The sequence below is a fragment of the Leptomonas pyrrhocoris genome (genome assembly GCF_001293395.1).
Source record: "Leptomonas pyrrhocoris isolate H10 chromosome Unknown, whole genome shotgun sequence".
Taxonomy (NCBI): Eukaryota; Euglenozoa; class Kinetoplastea; order Trypanosomatida; family Trypanosomatidae; genus Leptomonas; species Leptomonas pyrrhocoris.
In genome coordinates, this window is record NW_015438360.1 from 442,300 (window position 1) to 460,273 (window position 17,974).

A 17,974-nucleotide genomic window follows, 5' to 3' on the forward strand; every position below is an offset into this window, starting at 1 on the left:
CGCCACTTTTTTTTTTGTCAGGCAATGTTTTTTGTTTTGTTTTTTTGCCTTTCACCACCTCTGGCTCGACACTTGCTGAGGTCTGCATTTCGTGTCTGCTTGTGGCGCCCGCGTTTTTCAATTATTTTCCGTGTGCTTCCTTTTCTATTGCTGTTATTATTATTATTACTGCCTGATTTGCTGCATTACGAGTTGGCTGGGAGAACCAAAGAAATTAAGGAAAATGAGAAACGCACTCTTGAAAGGAAACAAATCTACTCTGGCAGACTTCTGGATATATATTGAACAACAGCCCCATCACTTTTGCATGAGGCCTCGGGAGTTGCTACCGGGCGCCACTTGGCAGAGTCGTCACACGAGAGAAACAGTAAACGTCAAGTTCTTCAGCTTTAGCTTCTCCTTCTCCGCATCTCCACACCTCTCTTTATCGTCTCTCTTTTCCCCGCTTCCTTTGCTGTACACGGGCCGCCTTGTCTGTTGTCACTTCGTTTAGCAGTTGGTCTTTCCCGTCACTTCACGCTCCGTCCGCCGTGTCCTTCCCTTTCATCTCTCTCCATCCCTTATCGCCTCTCATCGTCATCATGCCGACGTTAGCGGTTGCGAAGGACTACATCTGCCAGCTCCTCGGCAAGTCCTACACCGACAAGGAGTTCGATGAGCTCTGCTTCGAGTTCGGCCTCGAACTGGACGACATCACCAGCGAGAAGGAGATGTACATGCGCGAGCAAGGCAAGAGTGCGAACGCTGCCGCCGCCGCTGCTGAGGCACCGGCGCACCTGTCGGAAGAGAAACTGTACAAGATCGACACCGCGGCCAACCGCTACGATCTGCTCACCGCCGAGGGCATGGCGTGTGCGTTGAAGGTCTTCATGGGCACGATGGCGGTGCCGAAGTACAAGGTGCTGAACCGCGCCAACCCCCTCTACCGAATGACGGTCGAGAAGAGCGTCAAGAACGTGCGAGACTACGTCGTTTGTGCGGTGCTGCGCAACATCGAATTCAATGAGCGCAGCTACAACAGCTTCATTGACTACCAGGAGAAGCTGCACTCGGGGCTAGCGCGGCGCCGCTCGCTCGCCTCGGTCGGCACGCACGACTTGGATAAGGTGAACACGACGCACTTTATCTACGGGTGCCGCCCACGCGAGACGATCAAGTTTGTGCCGTTGCGGCAGACGAAGATGCTGGACTGCCAGGGTGACGGCCTGGCGAACTACTACGCAGAGGACCGCCACATCAGTAAGTACGTGCCTCTCATCTCGTCCTTCCCGACGTACCCGGTGGTGTACGACGGCACCGGTGAACACGTCCTCTCCCTGCCGCCGGTGATCAACTCGCGCTACTCTGCCATGTCGATCGACACGAAGAACGTGTTCATCGAGTGCACGGCCCCCGATCACTACAAGGCCCAGGTCCTGGTCAATCAGCTGGTGTGCGCCTTCTCCGCGTATTGCAAAGACGAGTTCACCGTGGAAGCGGTGCAGGTAGACTACGAAGAGGCCGCCCCGGATGGCACCACCTCACTCGTGACGCCGACCATGGAGACAAAGGAAGTGACGATGAACGTCGCTCGCCTCAACACCGTCATCGGCATCAACATGAAGAGCGGCGCGGAGTGTGCGAAACTGCTCGAAAGGATGATGTACGGGATCAAGAACGTGACGGGCGAAGAGGTGACGGTTACGGTGCCGCCGATGCGCACGGACGTCATCGGGCCGGCAGACGTCATGGAGGACGTGGCCATCGCCGTCGGCTACGACAACATTAAATATGTGGAGTGCGCGACGCACGGGCTGGTCACGCAGACGCCGCTGAACAAACTGGCGCAGCTGCTGCGGACGGAGATGGCGTGTGCGGGGTACACGGAGCTGCTGACGCTGTCGCTCTGCTCGCGCGCGGACGCCTTTGAGAACCTCGGCCGCGTCGACGACGATGTCGCGGCGCACATCGCGAACCCGCAGACGATGGAGTTCCAGGTGTGCCGCCCGTCACTGCTGCCCGGCATCTTGAAGACGCTCTCGACGAACAAGTCGAAGCCGCTGCCGCAGCGCTTCTTCGAGTGCGCCGATGTGGTGCTGCTTGACAACGCGAAGAACTTCCCGCCCATCATCGACGTTCGCACCGACTTTTTATCCTCCGGTGCGTGCAATCAGCGTCATCTCGCCGCGGTCCACTGCAACGGCACCAGCAGCGGGTTTGAGAGCATCCACGGGCTGGCTGAGCTGGCGCTGGCGAAGCTTGGCGTGCCGGCCAAGTCGGAGGTGGCGGCGGAGTACAAGGGTGACTACTACACGCTGGAGAAGGGCAGCGACGGCGCGTTCTTCCCTGGTCGCGCGATGGACATCGTGTTGCACCGCCAAGGTCAGGAAGTGCGCATTGGCCACATTGGCGTCCTTCACCCGAACACGCTGAAGGCGTGCGACGTGCCGTACCCGTGCTCGTACATGGAGATCAACATCCAGTTCCTCTGCGTCCCGGTGTAAGCAGCACGCTCTGTTTTCCAAGAAGAAACCGCTAAAGGCAAAAAAAGAAGATGAAACCAAGGAGCGCAGATCTCCTCCGTGAGACATCGAGACAGTGCGCTTAAGGCCAACGGTATTGCGGAAACGCAGCTGATGCGTTAAAAGGACGACTTCTCTCCTATATTATTTTTTTCTTGTTTTGACCATTACTACGTGTACTCTCTGCAAGCCTTGACTTCTTAAAGGCGAAATCTATCTGTGCTGTTTGGCTGTTTTGCTAAATCAGCCTGTTGTGGTGGTGACTGCCCCAGGTGAACCTGCGTGCGTGTGTGCGACACTCATCATCACGACAGGCGACTGATTCCTTCTTTTAAATACATATATATTTGGTCCTCTTGTTTGTCAGCTGTGCTCGTATCGGTTGTGCCACGCTTTCCTCTTTTTTGCTGTTATTCACCCCTTCCGCTGTGGGGTTTGAAGAGTGCTCCTTGTCATTGTTGCCAAGTGAAAAGCCGGCTGCCAGCTTCCTCTAAGAAGGAAGGTATACTGAGCCTGAAGGAGTTGGAAAGGAGAGACATAAAAACAAAGCGTCAATGTTTTCTTGTTTTTTTTTCTTTCCCGTTTTTCATGCAAAACACGAGCTTCATTCAACGTACGTCACAGGCGTTGTTGTTGGCGTTGCTGCTCGATGGCCTTTCCACGACGCTTCCTCCTTCCGGTCATCGTTGTTCCTTTTTATCCTTCGTAAGCGTGGTTGCCTGTCAACAGACTTGTTTTAATCTTAATCTAATTTTATGCTGTGTGGCTGTGTGGCAGGCGAAGTTGTGTGCTATGTGATTGTCTCTTTTATATATATATAAATGCGGCTTCTCTACTTAACGAAGTGAAGCTCTCTGCCAGCTCGCTTCGACTCGAGTTGCATTCCGTGACGGAAGATAATCGAAGCACGAAGGATATGTATTCACGGGGTCCACGCGGCCCGTGCAACGCAGTGGACGAGCAACGGACGCTGCGTCGTTCAATAATTAAAAGGAAAAACTCGCCCGAGGAGGTGAGTTAGTATGCTAAATGGAAATCTTCTTCGGCTGCTGCCGTCTTCTCCTTTTTTTTTTCTGGTATTGGTAAGTTGCTTCCGGGGTAATTCGCCTGGAAGGTTGGAAGGACATGTCAGCTGCTCTGATGGTCTCATACGCGTACGTGATGGGAGAGCACAATAGGTGAGCTGGGCATGAAGCAACGTAGCGCATAATTTGCTTTGCTTTGCTTTCTCTCTATCTCTGCGTCTATCGCACACGAGATGCGTGCATGCGTTATTCTCTTTTCTCTCATTTCATCTCTCTACAATCGAAGTCAAAGCGTCACCTCCTGCGCCTCCGCAATCCGACAGAGGTAAAGCGACACGCAAAGAGGCACAGGAGAGAAAACTTTCTTTGCTTCTTCTCTCGGTCACTCGGAATCTTCACAGTTACTCCGCGCTGCTGATGTGGCCACCGGCAAGCCTCAGCAATTTATGTACGACTATTTATAAAGGAAAGGTTCACGCACACACAAGTTCATTCGCAGTCGCCCCCCTACCCACGTTGACATATTTTTTCTCATAGAATTCTACAGTAAACCTCCACCTTCATACACAATAGAAGATCTACAAAATACTTAAAGTCTTTCATAGAAGAATCGTTTTATAACTATCGTCTCCGCCTTCATCTGCCTGTTTTCATTGGCTTCATTTGAAGAGGACACCTCCGTCATGCTGAAGCGCTTTCCTATCCAGCCGAGCGGGAAAGGTGCGCTGACGCTGCTGAGGCGGTCAGCCGCACCCTCTACCGCCAATCTCCTTCACTCCCCACACGGCACCAGAAGTCTGACGCTACGCGCCCTCACCTCCGCGCCGCTCCTGCGCTGTCGCGTGCCCCTCCTCCGCCGTTGCTGCACTGCGGTGACGACGACGACAACAGCGATGACAACGGCGTCTGCCATCCTCACTCAGCCATGCCGCACCATCAGCTTCTCCTACGCCACGGCAGTTCCGTGTGTGCGCTTTGATGTCAGCACCAAAGTTCTTGCACGCATCACAAACCAGCCAACCCTGCCGCCTTCCGCCAACATCTATGTTATCGATGTACGCAAGAAGCACAACAAGACGAAGAAACCGAACCCGCGGCGAATCATGTCGAAAGTTATCGCCGCCCACCGAGCTGAGAAGACGAAAGCGGCGGTGGAGATGGACGCCGATGACGCCTACACGCCTCCACTGATCTTCCTCGTGAAGACCGATGATACGACGAAGCAGGCAGCGCACAGGCAGCACGTGATGGATGAACAGCTGACCTCACTGGGCGAATTTGGCGAGTTTCGTGTCTGCGTGCTGAGTGGACCGAAGTCGCGTCACTGGTCTCAGTACGTCGCGTCCGAGGAGAAGGACGGTGAGTCGAGCACAGCGGCAACGCAGCCACCTCCCCTTCCTTCCTTGGCAAATCCCTCGGAAGCTGCTGCTGCTGGTGCGGTGGCCGCAGCGCAACTCAGCCCGAACACGGGCAAGACGACCAGTTCGGCGCCAGCTAGCAGCCTCAACAGCGAGGGGACTGTAATAGCGGCGGCGAGCTCCGCTGCTGTTCATGTAGAAGGGGAAGGCGTTGATGCAGCAGCCAACGACGGCACAGCCGGAGACGAGGAGGAGTGGGAGGAGGTCGAGGAGGAGGTCGAGGAAGACGAAGATGAGATGGAAGTCGGTGTGCCAGAAGTGCAGCCGCGCCAGGACGAAGTCGTTGATGAAAGCGGAAAAGACGCGGATGCTATTGAATCCCCCTCGTTGGATGAGGTTGATGATGTCACGGCTGCTCATGCTTCCGTACCCGTAGAAGGAACGCCTTCATCTTCCTCTAGTTCTTTGCGGTCCAGCAATGACGCCCGTGTTCGGTACGAGGACGAACACTTCGTGGATGACGGCGCAGGGGCTTCTGCCCATCTTTATCGGCACAACATCCCCGAGTCGACAACGTTGAAGGGCGGGGGAACACACGATGTGATCATGGATGCGCATGAGGAAGGTCATGCGACAGCGGCAGCGGAGGAGGACGAGGACGAGGACGTAGAAGCGATCGCGGGGGTGGATGAGCACACGGAGACCCCACCTGCGACTGCCGCAAAGACGGAAGTCACAGCTCCTTCCTCTTCTCCTTCCTCTTCTCCCTCCCCGCCTCCTGCGCAGCCCGCGGAAGAGGAGAAGGCGTGGGAGGAGTTCGACATCGACGGCCTACCGATCGCAGAGGAGGCTACCGGCACCACGCCAAACGTCGCCCGCTCCCCGCGCGAGGCTTCGTCAGCTTCTTTGGCGGAGCCCGCCGTTCCTGCTGCTGCAGAAGTGGCTGAGCCTTCCTCACCTGCCGCGGAAGATCATGCGCTGCATAAGGCGCTGAAGGTGGAGGAGGAAATGGAGCTCTCTTGCACTCCCTCGACCGAAGCGGCGGGGGAGGTGGATAAGGTGGCAGAAGCGAACAGCGTAGAAGCGGCAGCGGAAGTGATGGATACGGCGCCGGTGGGCAGCATCGAACCTGCGAAAACGGAGAGCCCACCCGAAAGCCCGTCAGCACTGCCACCGCCACCTCCGCAGCCCACCACACCCATGCCTGTCTACCCACACGTCGCCGCACGACTGTATAACGGTGCATCCACGGCGTACTTATCGGACCGGGCTCTGCGCGACCTTCCGTTGAAGGGAAACGTGCTCGTCATCGACCGACTGGACTGGCACGACGGCACCATCGCCGACATCGACGCCGCACTCGCGCAGACGGACCCGGTGGCCGGACACGTACTGCTGTACCGCGACGCCTACGCACCACAGTTAGCGTGTGTCGTGAAGGAGAACATAGTCTTTCGCGATGCTCTGGTGCCCTTTATATTTGCGTTTCGAACGAGCTTGTCGAGGGCGGCTGCACAGACGCAGCAGCGGCGCTTTGTGGAGGCACTGCGTTGTCGTCCACACGGGCTGAGCGTGGAGCAGCAGGCGCTGGTGGCCGGGCAGAAGGACCGCACCTTTGTATGTGTGTTGTGCGCGGAGGAGAGCGTCAAAGGGGGCGAGAACCCGCTGGAAAACCCTGATCAACGTTCTCGAGTAGCTGCGCCGAAGCACAAGCAGCAGGACGCCAGAACCGCCACAAGCTCTGACACGCACGAAGAGGAGGAGGAGGAACTTAACGATGCAGATGTGCGTGAGACTGAAGAGGCGGCGGATGCAGCACTGGATCCGGATTCCACTGACGCCCTTCAGCGACTGTGGTCAATGATAGATGACGCGCCTGCGTCGTCCAGCTCTGCTGATGCCGATGCGCACGGCTCGCCCCACAGCACTGGCGGCAGCGTTAACCGGGACTTGAACGACCAGCCGTCGAGGTCGTCCCTCACGTCAGCAAAAAAGAAATTTAGCGTCCCTGTTCCCTCCTACGAAATGGAAGAAGAAGGCTTGGCGGACTACGGAGGTGGCGACGACGGCGGTTACGGCGGCAGCGCTAGCGCCTTTGGACGATCTGCCGCGAAGAGCGACGAGGACGATGGAGACGCGCCTGTCGTTCGTCGCGGCATAAATGCGCGCTCCTCCAGCGCCCGTCCACGCGACTCCTCCTCCACACCTCCTACATCGCTTCCGTCGAAGCCGGCACCAGCACCGATGTCGCTCGGGCTTCTGGGGTTTGAAACGGTCGTTTTCGGCAGGCCGAACGCCTACGCGCATATGCATACGCCATACGACCACGGTGAGCAGCACCGCGAACGAGGCAGAGAACGGCGTAGTACGGCGCACGCAACAAAGACGCACAGCACGGAAGACATGAACCACGACGAGGAGGATGGCCACGGCAGCGTGCACGGTGCGGTGGACCACTCCGTGGTCGACGCGGCGACGCACGAGGCCGACGGCGGTTCTGCTTTAACGTTTGCTGCAGCGTCCGACTTGGATGCACCGGAAACGAAGGGGGCTACTTCGGAGTCGAAGAAACCGAGAAGCTACTCTTCGCGAAGGATAAAACGGAGTATTTCTACGCGGCGTTGGTCAGGAGAGAAGCAGAAGAGTAAAGCGGCGAGGAAGAACGATGACGCCGCGGCCGCTGCAGCTGCCGCAGCGCAGGCGCAGGCCGAGGACGCTGCCATCGAGGATTTTATTCTCAGGCTGTATGAGGACAACGACAAGAAGAGTGCGAAGACTGCGAAACGCAAAAAGGCATCGGCGGCGACGTCACGGAGAAGCGGCGGCGGCGGTGCATCGGCGGTTCCATCCGCTCGGTCGCTGCTCAAGTCTGCCGGTCGCAAGAAGAAAAAAACGTAAGATCAGCTGAGACAACTAGCCGCTCTTCTATCCGGCGCTTCTGTTATAGAATAGAATACATTACTGTGTACAACTACCATAGAAAGTGCGTCTCGTCGGCTCTTTTTTGTTTTAGCCTCTCTCTCTTTCAGTGTATCGCTGTCTTACACTCCTTCTCCTTCTTCTCGCTGAGGGGTTTGTTGTGGCGCCTCTTGACGCTCTTGCGCATAGAGCCAAAACGATTTGTAGATTCTTCCTGACTTTCTTCTTTTCTTTTTCTTTTGTGTATGTGTGTGTGATTGCACGCGCGTGCTCGCAACCGCAGCAACAGCAAATGTTGTTTACTCGTGTAGAGAGCGGGTGGTGCTCTACTCGTGCTTGGGGGTTTCTTGCGCTGCGTTCTGTCAGCACTGCCGACGAGACGTCTCTATTGGCCTGACGAATCTGTGACGATTGCGTAGAGGGAAAGGTGCGCCAACACGCAGAGCTGCTACCGAAATACGCACTTAGCAGCTGCAGTGGTGCGCTGGGTCGACGAAGGAGAGAAAAGCTTTCCTCACTTCATGACCTTGCTTTAAAAGGGAAAAAAAGAACCTGTTTTTTTTTTCTTCGTCTCCCACCTCCTCTTCCTCTCCGTCTTCTCATTTACCTTCGCACGCTCGTTACTCAGTGCTTTCTCTGTGTGTATCACCGGAGTAGCTAGTTGAACTGTGAGCTGTGCCACACCGCCATTAGTTCTCCTCTGTGTGCGCCCACGGCATCCATCTGCCTCAACACACGGTACACATATATATAGTGCACACCACAAACAACGCCGACACACCACAGCGATCCTCTGCCTTTAACGAAGTCGAAGTTTTTGTTCCGGCCTTGACTGCCTCGCAGCCGACCGCAGCCGTCCCCCTTTGTTTTCTTCGTTTCATCTCTTTTCTTCCTGTATCGTAGTTCTGTTGCTCAGACCAGGAAGGCACAAAGAATCCTGTTTATATATATAATCCCTCTGTGCTACAATACTATCCTTTTTTTTTTTCTTTGCTGCGGCACCCGAGCCGAGTGTTCCCAGGGTTATTTGTCTCTTTCTATCGTTAACGAGTTAGGAGCGCTTCATAGAATTCTGTACTTACCATACAACCATACAACTGTCTTCCTCTCCTATAAAAATCGAAGAAAACGAACTCGATAAACTTTCAAAACGAGAGCCAAAGTGGACAGAATCGCGTTGAGCACACTCGAATTTTTTTGACGCGCGACTTTTCTGTGTGTTCATTTATTTTTCTTCTTTCTATTTCCGCAGCGAATGCTTCGCGTCGTGGGACGTCGTCTCGGCGGTCGCGTCGGCAAATCAGGTAGCGATGCCCTCCTTCAAGCCGGCCGCACCGCAGCAGCAGCGGCTCAAGCAGGCAAAGGCGCCGCCTCCACTGCGGTCCGCCCAGCTTCTGTAGCCTCCAATGAGGCGCGCGGCTTAGTAGATGTCGTGCTCCCACGCGTCGACTGCAGCCTATTGAAGCACGTCCTCTCCTCCTCGTCGTCCTCGTCGACCTCCACGGACATCCCTGACATCGCGCGCGTGCTCCGACTTGACTACACCGCACAGCATGGCCTTCACAAGAAGAAGAAAGCGAGTGGTGCGGCGGAGTCGGCAGCGGCCGAGATGGCGCATCCTCTCGCGGACATCCTCCTTGTCAACCGCATTCATGCCGCCGTCATCGAGGATACGCGGCAGCGCGCGCTGAAGGACGAGACGGACACTGCGGGGTCGACGAACGCGGCGTCGCCATCGACGACGCCACTGCTGGTGCTGGTGGAAACAAACCTGCTGAAGGAGGATGCCGAGGTGCAGCAGTTTATTATTCGCAACGCCTTACGCATGCATCCGCTGCCGTCCACGGTGGAGGTGCAGCTGCCAGCGTCGACGAAGAGCGCCGTCACGGGACGTCCACTGCGGGCAACAACACCGCCGCTCACGGTGCTGATCTTAGGCGCGGAGCAGACAGAACGGGTGCGTGCGCTGGCCAAGCTGCCAGCACCGCCTTCTCCTGTGCCGTCGTCGCAGCCGATGGCGGCGAACGGGGGGACAGCGAGTGTGCCTCCAACGGAGGAAAGCACACCAGCAGAGGAAGCGGACGAAACGGAGGAAGCAGCGGAGGCGGCTTCCACTACGAAGGACACCCCAGCTGTAGAACAAGTACTATCCACTACACCACCAAAACCGCCTGCTCCCGCGCCGGTAAAAGCAGTGGAGAGAGGGAAAGACGGTCGCGGTAAGCGAGCCGCTACCTTGTCTCGTACCCACTCCCAGCCGCGCAAGAGTCAGCAGCAGCACCAGCAGAAGAAGCACACGGCCGCGTTGCTTCGCCAACATGCGGCGGGAAAGCTGAAGAAGAATCGCCTTCACAAAGGCCGTGTTGCGCGGGTGGTGCACAAGCAAACGCAGCGCCATCCTCCCTCGCCGCCGAAGGCGACTCGACCGTCTGTCCCTGCGTTGCCGCCACGGCTTCTCTCCGTCGACGACACCACCGAGAAGCTACTGTGGGCCTCCCAACCGGGCCATCCCATCCCCCTCTCCGTCTTGGCCCCTCTCATCCGCCCTGTCGTCTTCGAAAAGATGTGCGCCGCAGCTTTGAGCGTTTCGCGTAAAAGCGGCGCCGGCGCTGATGCACCGCTCTCCTTGCACACAGTTGTCTACCGTGCCGGCACGCAGAGCAGCGGGCAAACTGTTTGGCTGGGTGCCGTCCAAGCCGCCGCCGAGCTCGCCGTCGCGTTGTCGCACGGAGCATCGCTCCTCCCCGCCGCCATCACGGGACTCGTCGGGCAGCGCCACGCCTCCTTGCTGGTGGAGGCGCTGCACAGCCGTCCTGGCACGCGATCGTCCTCTTCCTCCTCTCGGCGGCGGAGCGACAGCAAAGGTGCACGTGCTGGTCGTGGGCAAGGTGGAAGCAGACACAAACCTTCGCTGAATGCGGAGGCGGCCACAGCGGAGACGCCGTACGTCTATATGCTGATTCACACGAGCCTGTCGCCGCAGGATGCCGCGGTGTTGCAGCAAGAGTTGGACTACCAGTATCTGCAGCTGAAGAACACCCCAGCAGGTGTGGAGCTCGCCGGCATCTCCGTCCTCACCACACAGGACGTGTCGCCGACGCAGCTGTGGTATGTGCTGGAGCACGGCGTTGCCCAGGCAAGCACCGCCGTCCACATCGAAGCGGCATCACCGAGCAATGACGTGTCATCCGCCGTGTCAAGACAGAGCTACGTCGCCCTCGCACGCGGCCCGGTTTCCCCGGAAGGCGCAGAGCTGTCGCACACGTTTGAGGAGGTGTACCGCATGCTGACGGAGCAGCCGGAACTGCTGCATTCCCCTCGCCTTTCCTCCTCCTCTAGCTCCGCCTCAACGAGTGACGTGAAAACCGGCGCTGCAGGCGCAGCAAAAGAACACGGCGGCGGAGTCAGTCAGCGGCACCCCGACGCACTCGTCTCGGATGCGCTGCGCATCGCCGCGCTAGCGCAGGTGTTGATGCAGCGTAAGGAGGCGCAGCTGCGTGCCGAGTTCGCCGCCGCACAGCAGCGCAACGCTGTCAGCGCCGACAGCGAATCCGTTGCCCGCGCAGCACAAAAGGTGGAGATCAAGACGATGGTGACCGAGGCGGTGGAGGAGGTGTCGGTGCGTCATGAGCAGGCCACCGCGCACCTGGTCAAGACTCTTTCCAGCATGGTGGGGCAGTGGTCGTTGGAGAAGCTGTCCGACACCCTCGAGGCGATCATGCGAGATGAGCTGAAGCCCATTATGGACGTGCTGGAGGAACGACTGGGGACGGCGGCGCAGGGCATTCTCTCCTCTTCCTCCTCAGCGCCGCCGCAGCAGCAGCCGTCGTCAACTTCGACGGAGGGGGCCGATGCGGCAACCACCGCAGCGGGAGAAGGGCCGATGACGACCCCACCCACGGTGACAGAGGTAGAGTCGTCGTATAGAGCTGGAAGCTCCGCGACGGAGGCGCTTCAGGAAGGCCAGGAAGAAATGATGAAAACGTTAGAGCAGGTCTTGGCGCAGCTGCGAGAATTAAGCGAGCGTGCCTCCGCGCTGTCTGCCGCGGCGGAGATGGTGTCCACTCCCGCGAAGGGCGCGAAGGAGGAAGAAACGTGGACGCTGAACGCCCAACACGCCGTGGACGAGGAGCGGCTTCTGCAGGCGCTGCGGGAGCTCCAGCAGCAGCACCAAGTCGAGCTGCAGCAAGCCCTTGACGCGCTCAAGGACGATCTGCGATCCGCCCCGTCTGCTCCTTCTGCAGCTTCAGCGGTACCTCCTGAAGTCATCGAGTCGGCGGTGTCACAAGCCATGGAGGCGGTGTCTCTCGAGATCCGTCAGGGCATCCAAAAGAACATTACCGACCAGCTCGACAGCTACTGCGAGGTGCACCGCAACCGTCAAAGCAACGGCGGCAGCAGTGCTGACAGGGAGCCGTCGTTGCCGATAATGCCGGTCACCTCCTTCGAACTGGAGGAGATGCTGACCCGCACGGTCAACTTTGCTGTCCGGGAGTCAGTGGGTGAGGTCGAAGGGCACATCCGAGCTGCGATGGAGGCGGCGCTGCACGATGGCGCCACCAACGGTTCCGCAGCGCCGTCTTCCTGGGGAACTGGAGCAGGCGACGGCCACGACAGCAGCGTCGTGAAGGCGGCTCTGGAGGAGCTGTGGTCACAGGTGAAAGCCGAGGCCGCCGAAGAGGAGGCGGTGAAGCTCTCGCAGCACAACCGTCAGCTGCTGCGTCTCTTCCGGCGACAGCAGCATCTGCAGAAAGCAAGCAACAGCACGGCGGCGGACGGCACGGGGCTGACGATTATGGCGGTGGAGGAAGCGGTGCGGATGACGATGCAGCCGTTCGTATCGCAGATGCAGGCTGCCTTGACGGCGGCTGCAGCAGCAGGAGCAATGGCGCGGTCGAGCAACACATCGGGCCCTTCATCGTCATCGTCGTCAGGCAAGGAAGAATGAGGGGCTCCGCTGACGTTCGCTGCAGATGCTCCGCGTGGCCTACAAAGGCGAAAATCAACGAGAAGAATCCGGTAAGAAGGGTCTTGTTTTCTGTCGTCACTCTTCGCTCACCTGTTAAAGAGGAAAGCCGCACTGTGGGAACGCGATTGGCAAAGCTGCGTGAAACAGGGGAGACGCTGCACCAGAAGGCGCAACAGCTGAACAGCAACGCGGGGTTTTCCCCTGTAAGTGTTCCGTGATCCCCTCGCAGCTCTCCAAAGTTTGATGCTTTAATTTGCTTTCACGCTTTTACAACTATTGTCTCCCAATTGAAAGACCGTTGTGAATTTACATAGAATGTATCATGTACCGATACTTCAAGCGAAAGAACAGGCAAGTGCAGTGCGGGCCCCAGATGCCTGCTTTGCACAGCAAACCTTCTTCTATTTCTTTTTTCTCCCCTGTTAACGTGTTGCGTTTCACGCGTTGCGACATACGATCGCGGCGCAAAGCTTGCGCGGGACTCGCTCGTGCGAGTTGTGGCCTGCATTCTTTGTTGTTTTCTAGTGGGAATTTCTTCTTCTGTTTTTTTTTTCTTGTTTATTTCATCTGAAACGGTGATTTATAGAGTTACGAATGAACGTATATGACTGATGCACATATTATTTTTCTTTCTGTAATAGAAATAGAACCCCAACAACGGTGGCAATCCTTCTTCTTCTTCTTCCTCTCCCCTTCGCTGGCGGGTGCGTGGGCTTTATTCTGGTTTTGTTGATTTGGTTTTGGAGTTTTTTTTTCCTGAGGAATGTATGTTTGCGAGTGTAGTTTTCTCTAGTCCCTATAAATATATATACACACATGAATGACATGAGTGATTGTGTGTTGTTTGATTGTCTTTTCGAAGAAGAGAGAGAGAGAGCGAGAAGGAGCCAAGGTGGGAAAGTGACTCTTGTATTCCTCTCTTAGTTTTATTTCGAACTTCAATGTGAGATTTTATACGTAGTACATCTTATTTGTGGTTTTTTTTCTTTCTTGTCAAGTATGGGTTTTGCGTGTGTGTCTCGGGATTTCAGACACATTTTGTTATCTGTCCTTCGATATAACTTCAATAGAAAGTAACGAAAACAAGAAAAATGCATCAAAAGCCTTATTATGAAATTTGTCGAGGAAAGCGGCTCAACGCGTTAGTGAATCAACTCGAGCACAACGTGAGCCAACACGTCATGCTGAACGTCATCCGACGGCAGTAGAGCTTCGCTTTGGCTTTCATTACCCGAGGAAAAGGAACCTGCAAAACAATAGCGTGCCATGCCCCGTTGGTCAATCACGGCTAAAGGGAATCTTTCGAACCCAATGCCTCCTTCAGCTTTCTTGAGAACTATGTTTTTTGCTGATATCAGCACTGCACTTCTCTCTTGGGACGCTCACCTTCTTCTCCCTCTCTCATCCTTTTTCTTTCCCCCGCGTGAACCGTTTCTCTTATTGCGTATTACGGAAAGGTTACAAGTCGCCCATTAGGTGATGTAAGCCAGAAGTGGTACGGTATTCTCCGCATACATATTTATTTGGCTTATTCACGTTACCCACACGGCGGCCTTCCTCGGTCGTAATAGCATCAGTGTAGTGCTGGCTTTTCTTTGCGTTGTAATGACGTGCTATAAAACGGTAGTTTGTATGTAAAAGAAACAATTCTATATATTTTTCTCCTGCCGCGGTTCTATTGTTTGGGTCCTCCTCCTTACCTATATATATAATTGAGACAAGTGTTGATGTGCAGCCTTGGACCGTGCAGCCCTTTGCGTCTCCGTCGTATCTCTGATTACATCGTTGTCTCCTCTCTTCCTCGCAACTCGTAGTGAAATTCTAGCCAAACTGTATTTTCACCTTCTCTTTGTTTTTTATGTTATTGTATTTGCACAGCATTCGGTGTTTTCCTGTTTCTTCAACTTTCTGTAGTGTGTGTTATTGTTTTATACACGGGCCCTTTCTTTGGCACTCTGAACTGTTGTTTGCCTGTCCGCTCCTCTTTCTCTCCTTTCCGCATTTTTCAAACGTTGTCTCATTCTGACAACTCTGGTTTTTGCTCACCTCCTCTTCCGATAGCTATCAGTTTTTTTTTAAGCACACGATCGGGGGGAGAAAACTCTTCTGCAATCAAATTTACTTGCTGACCCCATCGAATAGATCCCACCGACATCAATGGCAGCGTCCGGTGCCATGTCGGGCACTCCTCCTCCCTCCTGTTCTCCCCCGCCTCCCGCTTGTCTCTCCGTGTGGGTGATTGGCAATCCAACCAGTGGAGGCAAGCGAGGCGCGATCGTGCTGGGCCGTTTGGCGAAACTCTTCCAGAGGACCTACGGCGCAGAGGCCGTGCAAGAGCTGCACAGCTCCCGCTTTTTGTCGCTTGCCTTTCCTCCGCACCCCACGCCGTCTTCCGCGGCGCGCAACGGCGATGCAATGCCGAGCACGGATGTGTTCTCGCAGCTACCCTCGTTAGACGCCATCTGGGCCAGCGGTGCGGCAGCGTCGACGGCCGTAGCAGGGCCTACACCGCCGATTACGCCGCCCTCCTCCCCGCCGAATGCCACCATCCCACCACCACCATCTTCCTCGTCTCCGTCCTCGTCTGCACGGGTGCGAACGATGCTGATTCACACCGATCAGGGCGGACACGCCAAGCCGGTAAGCAACGCGCTAAGTCGTCTCATTCTGCGCTCGCGTCTCACGGATCAGCAGCAGCAGCAAGAAACACCGTTGAACGGCGCCACAACGACAGGGTCAAGTTCGGCACCCTACTCTCCGCCGCTTTGGCAGCACCTCGTCCTTGTTGCGGGGGGCGATGGCACCTTGAGCGAGGTGGTCAACGGCCTGTGCGAAGGAACGCTGGCGGGCTACAAACACTTTACTTCCGCCTTGCACGGCTGCACGTCCGTGGGGGCAAAAAAGTGTGTGGGCTGTACAGCCGCAGCGCATTCCTCGCATGCGCACGTCGAGCAGGAGGCGGCCGTGTTCACACGTCTGCTCCCCGCAGTGCTTTATGTGCCCGGCGGAACAGGCGCTGACTTCGCTAAGCTGCGGCTGTGCTGCTCCACACCGGAAGCGGCGCTCCACGTTGTGCGGGACGGCGTGGCGAAGATGCTTTTCGAGAGCTCGCGTAGGATGCGCACGACTACCACCGCGACCAACTCCTCCGCTGCTACGTTGCCGGAAAGCAAAGCGGCGTGCTACGCGTGTCCGGTGGATATTGGTCGTATTGAGTTTCTCAACACCGGCACCCGTCACTTCTTCCTCAACATCGCCTCGATCGGCATGTCGTGCGACGTCATCCAACGCGGAGAGCGCTTCAAACACAGCAGATTCATCTCCAAGCTCGGCGGCACGCTCATGTTCGCCCTGTCGTCGCTCATTTCACTTTTTCTCATGACCCCGAAGCCGCTGCTCCTCTGCAAGCTGCCACCGCGCACGACGCGGGCAGCCGCTGCAGTTGCCATTGTGGGAGCAGAAGTGTCTAGTGAAGATATCATCACAAGCAAGGCGGCAGAGGCCAGAAATGGTCACGTGTGTAGCGGGTCCCACACCAATCGTCAAGCAGGAGAAGAGCAGCAGTTTCAGCAATGGCACTCAGCGGAGGAGGCACCTCCGCCAAAAGGATCTCTCCTGTCACTGCCGTCTTTTTCCCCGCTCGGTGAGCAGCTAAGGCGGCTACAAGCAGAGCTTCCCCTGCACGCCGGCCACGAAAGTGTGGCGCAACTTCATAGCTTGGTGAACGCACCTCTGTTTTCGTCCCTCCACGGCGATAGCATTTACGCCCCAACCAAAGAGGAGAACGCGTATGGCTGCCACGTTGGAGCACCCATACCGGCCCCCCATGCAAAAATTGTGCAGTGCATGAGCCACACATCTTCCCGTTATGTTCACCAGTTGCTGGATATCAATGAGCAGGAGCTGCTGGCACTGCGCCATCAGCAAGCACTACAACTTGAGCGAATGATGACGACCTCCTTCGACACAGCAACGGAGGAAAGAGAGGAGAAACCGCATCAAGCGGTGTCAGCACGTGAGCGCGCACATCCTGGGAATCACTACGCTATTCACGCAATGAACAACGGTACGAACGGAGGGCACTATGGAAACGGTACGCTGCAGCCGCTCACCGCAGCAGCACTGGCAGAACCGCGAAAAGAATGGATTAGCACCGTGAACGGAAACGATGATGACCTTGCCGCGCTGACGTGGGTGGAGCTGCCGTCTTCGATGGTGGCCTTCGCAAACGGGCGCTGGTACGGCGGAGGTATGCACGTGGCCCCCCACGCCGACCCAACCGACGGCATGCTGAGCTGCACCAGCTGGGTCGCGACGGTGCTACCTTTTATCTCCGGCGCCTTGTCCCTCTACACGGGGCGGCATCTGCACTGGAGCAGCACGAGCGCCTTTGAAGGGGAGCGCTTCTTGGTGAGCAGCGGCCCGTCAAAGGATGCCGACGTCGCCGTGGCGCCGGTGTTTATGGAAGCCGATGGGGAGGTGCTGGAGCCGCTACCAGCCATTGTGGAGCTGACCGGAAAGATTACGTTTCTTGTCCCCTGCTCCTCCCACCTCTGCCTGGGTGACCCCGCACCGGGCACCACCCGAGCGGGTCTCACCGCAGCGGCCGACAGTCAGCCATCAACGACGCAGTTTTTCTTCGCTGACAAGACCACGCGGGCTTCCGTGATGTCGGAGCGGCTGCGGCGCTCTTTCGGAGGGATCAGCGCGCTGTGGAGACGTCTCTGGAGTTACGCGCAGCGACGGCTGGAGCGAGATGGGCGCTCTTGCAGCGGCAACGCGAAGTATGACCGTGACGGTGTATCGGTCGCAACGCGTATCGGAAGCGCCGGCGCAACTTGCCGCTCACGCGATGGCTGCACTAACGATATTGTGTGAGCGCCAACACCGCCGTGCAGCTCGCTTCTCTTCACCGCGACGACGGTGGGACTGTGAAAAGGGCTGCAGTTTCGTATAACAGTGCACCTTTCCTTTTTGTGGGTGTGTGTGTTTTAGGGGACGTAATAAATGTGGTTTCGCTGTACATAAAGTGCGCATCGCCATAACTATTGAAGGCGAGACTGCGTTAGGGAATCGAATGTCTTTTCGACATCACTTCGATGAAGCAGGGAGTCGTACTTACGGTATGAGCGCTTAATGGTGTAGTATCACAAAGCACTGCGAAGGATTTGCTTGTCGTATTAACTGTTGGAGTTCGCAGCC

At 56.6% G+C, this 17,974-nt stretch overlaps 4 protein-coding genes across 4 annotated transcripts; all 4 read left to right on the plus strand.

The window, feature by feature from the left end:
- Positions 1-491: 491 nt before the first annotated feature.
- ABB37_02631 (putative mitochondrial phenylalanyl-tRNA synthetase) lies at positions 492-2,483 on the plus strand (the record flags this gene model as incomplete). Its single annotated transcript, XM_015799704.1, has 1 exon — positions 492-2,483. Exon 1 carries the CDS (start codon positions 582-584, stop codon positions 2,481-2,483), a length of 1,902 nt encoding a protein of 633 aa, XP_015661306.1. The 5' UTR covers positions 492-581.
- A 1,327-nt stretch (positions 2,484-3,810) lies between these two features.
- ABB37_02632 (hypothetical protein) lies at positions 3,811-7,782 on the plus strand (the record flags this gene model as incomplete). The annotated part of the gene is made up of 1 exon (XM_015799705.1): positions 3,811-7,782. Exon 1 carries the CDS (start codon positions 4,210-4,212, stop codon positions 7,780-7,782), a length of 3,573 nt encoding a protein of 1,190 aa, XP_015661307.1. The 5' UTR covers positions 3,811-4,209.
- A 647-nt stretch (positions 7,783-8,429) lies between these two features.
- Positions 8,430-12,751, plus strand: ABB37_02633 (hypothetical protein; the record flags this gene model as incomplete). Its single annotated transcript, XM_015799706.1, has 1 exon — positions 8,430-12,751. Exon 1 carries the CDS (start codon positions 9,059-9,061, stop codon positions 12,749-12,751), a length of 3,693 nt encoding a protein of 1,230 aa, XP_015661308.1. The 5' UTR covers positions 8,430-9,058.
- A 1,476-nt stretch (positions 12,752-14,227) lies between these two features.
- Positions 14,228-17,650, plus strand: ABB37_02634 (hypothetical protein; the record flags this gene model as incomplete). Its single annotated transcript, XM_015799707.1, has 1 exon — positions 14,228-17,650. Exon 1 carries the CDS (start codon positions 14,930-14,932, stop codon positions 17,648-17,650), a length of 2,721 nt encoding a protein of 906 aa, XP_015661309.1. The 5' UTR covers positions 14,228-14,929.
- Positions 17,651-17,974: the final 324 nt, after the last annotated feature.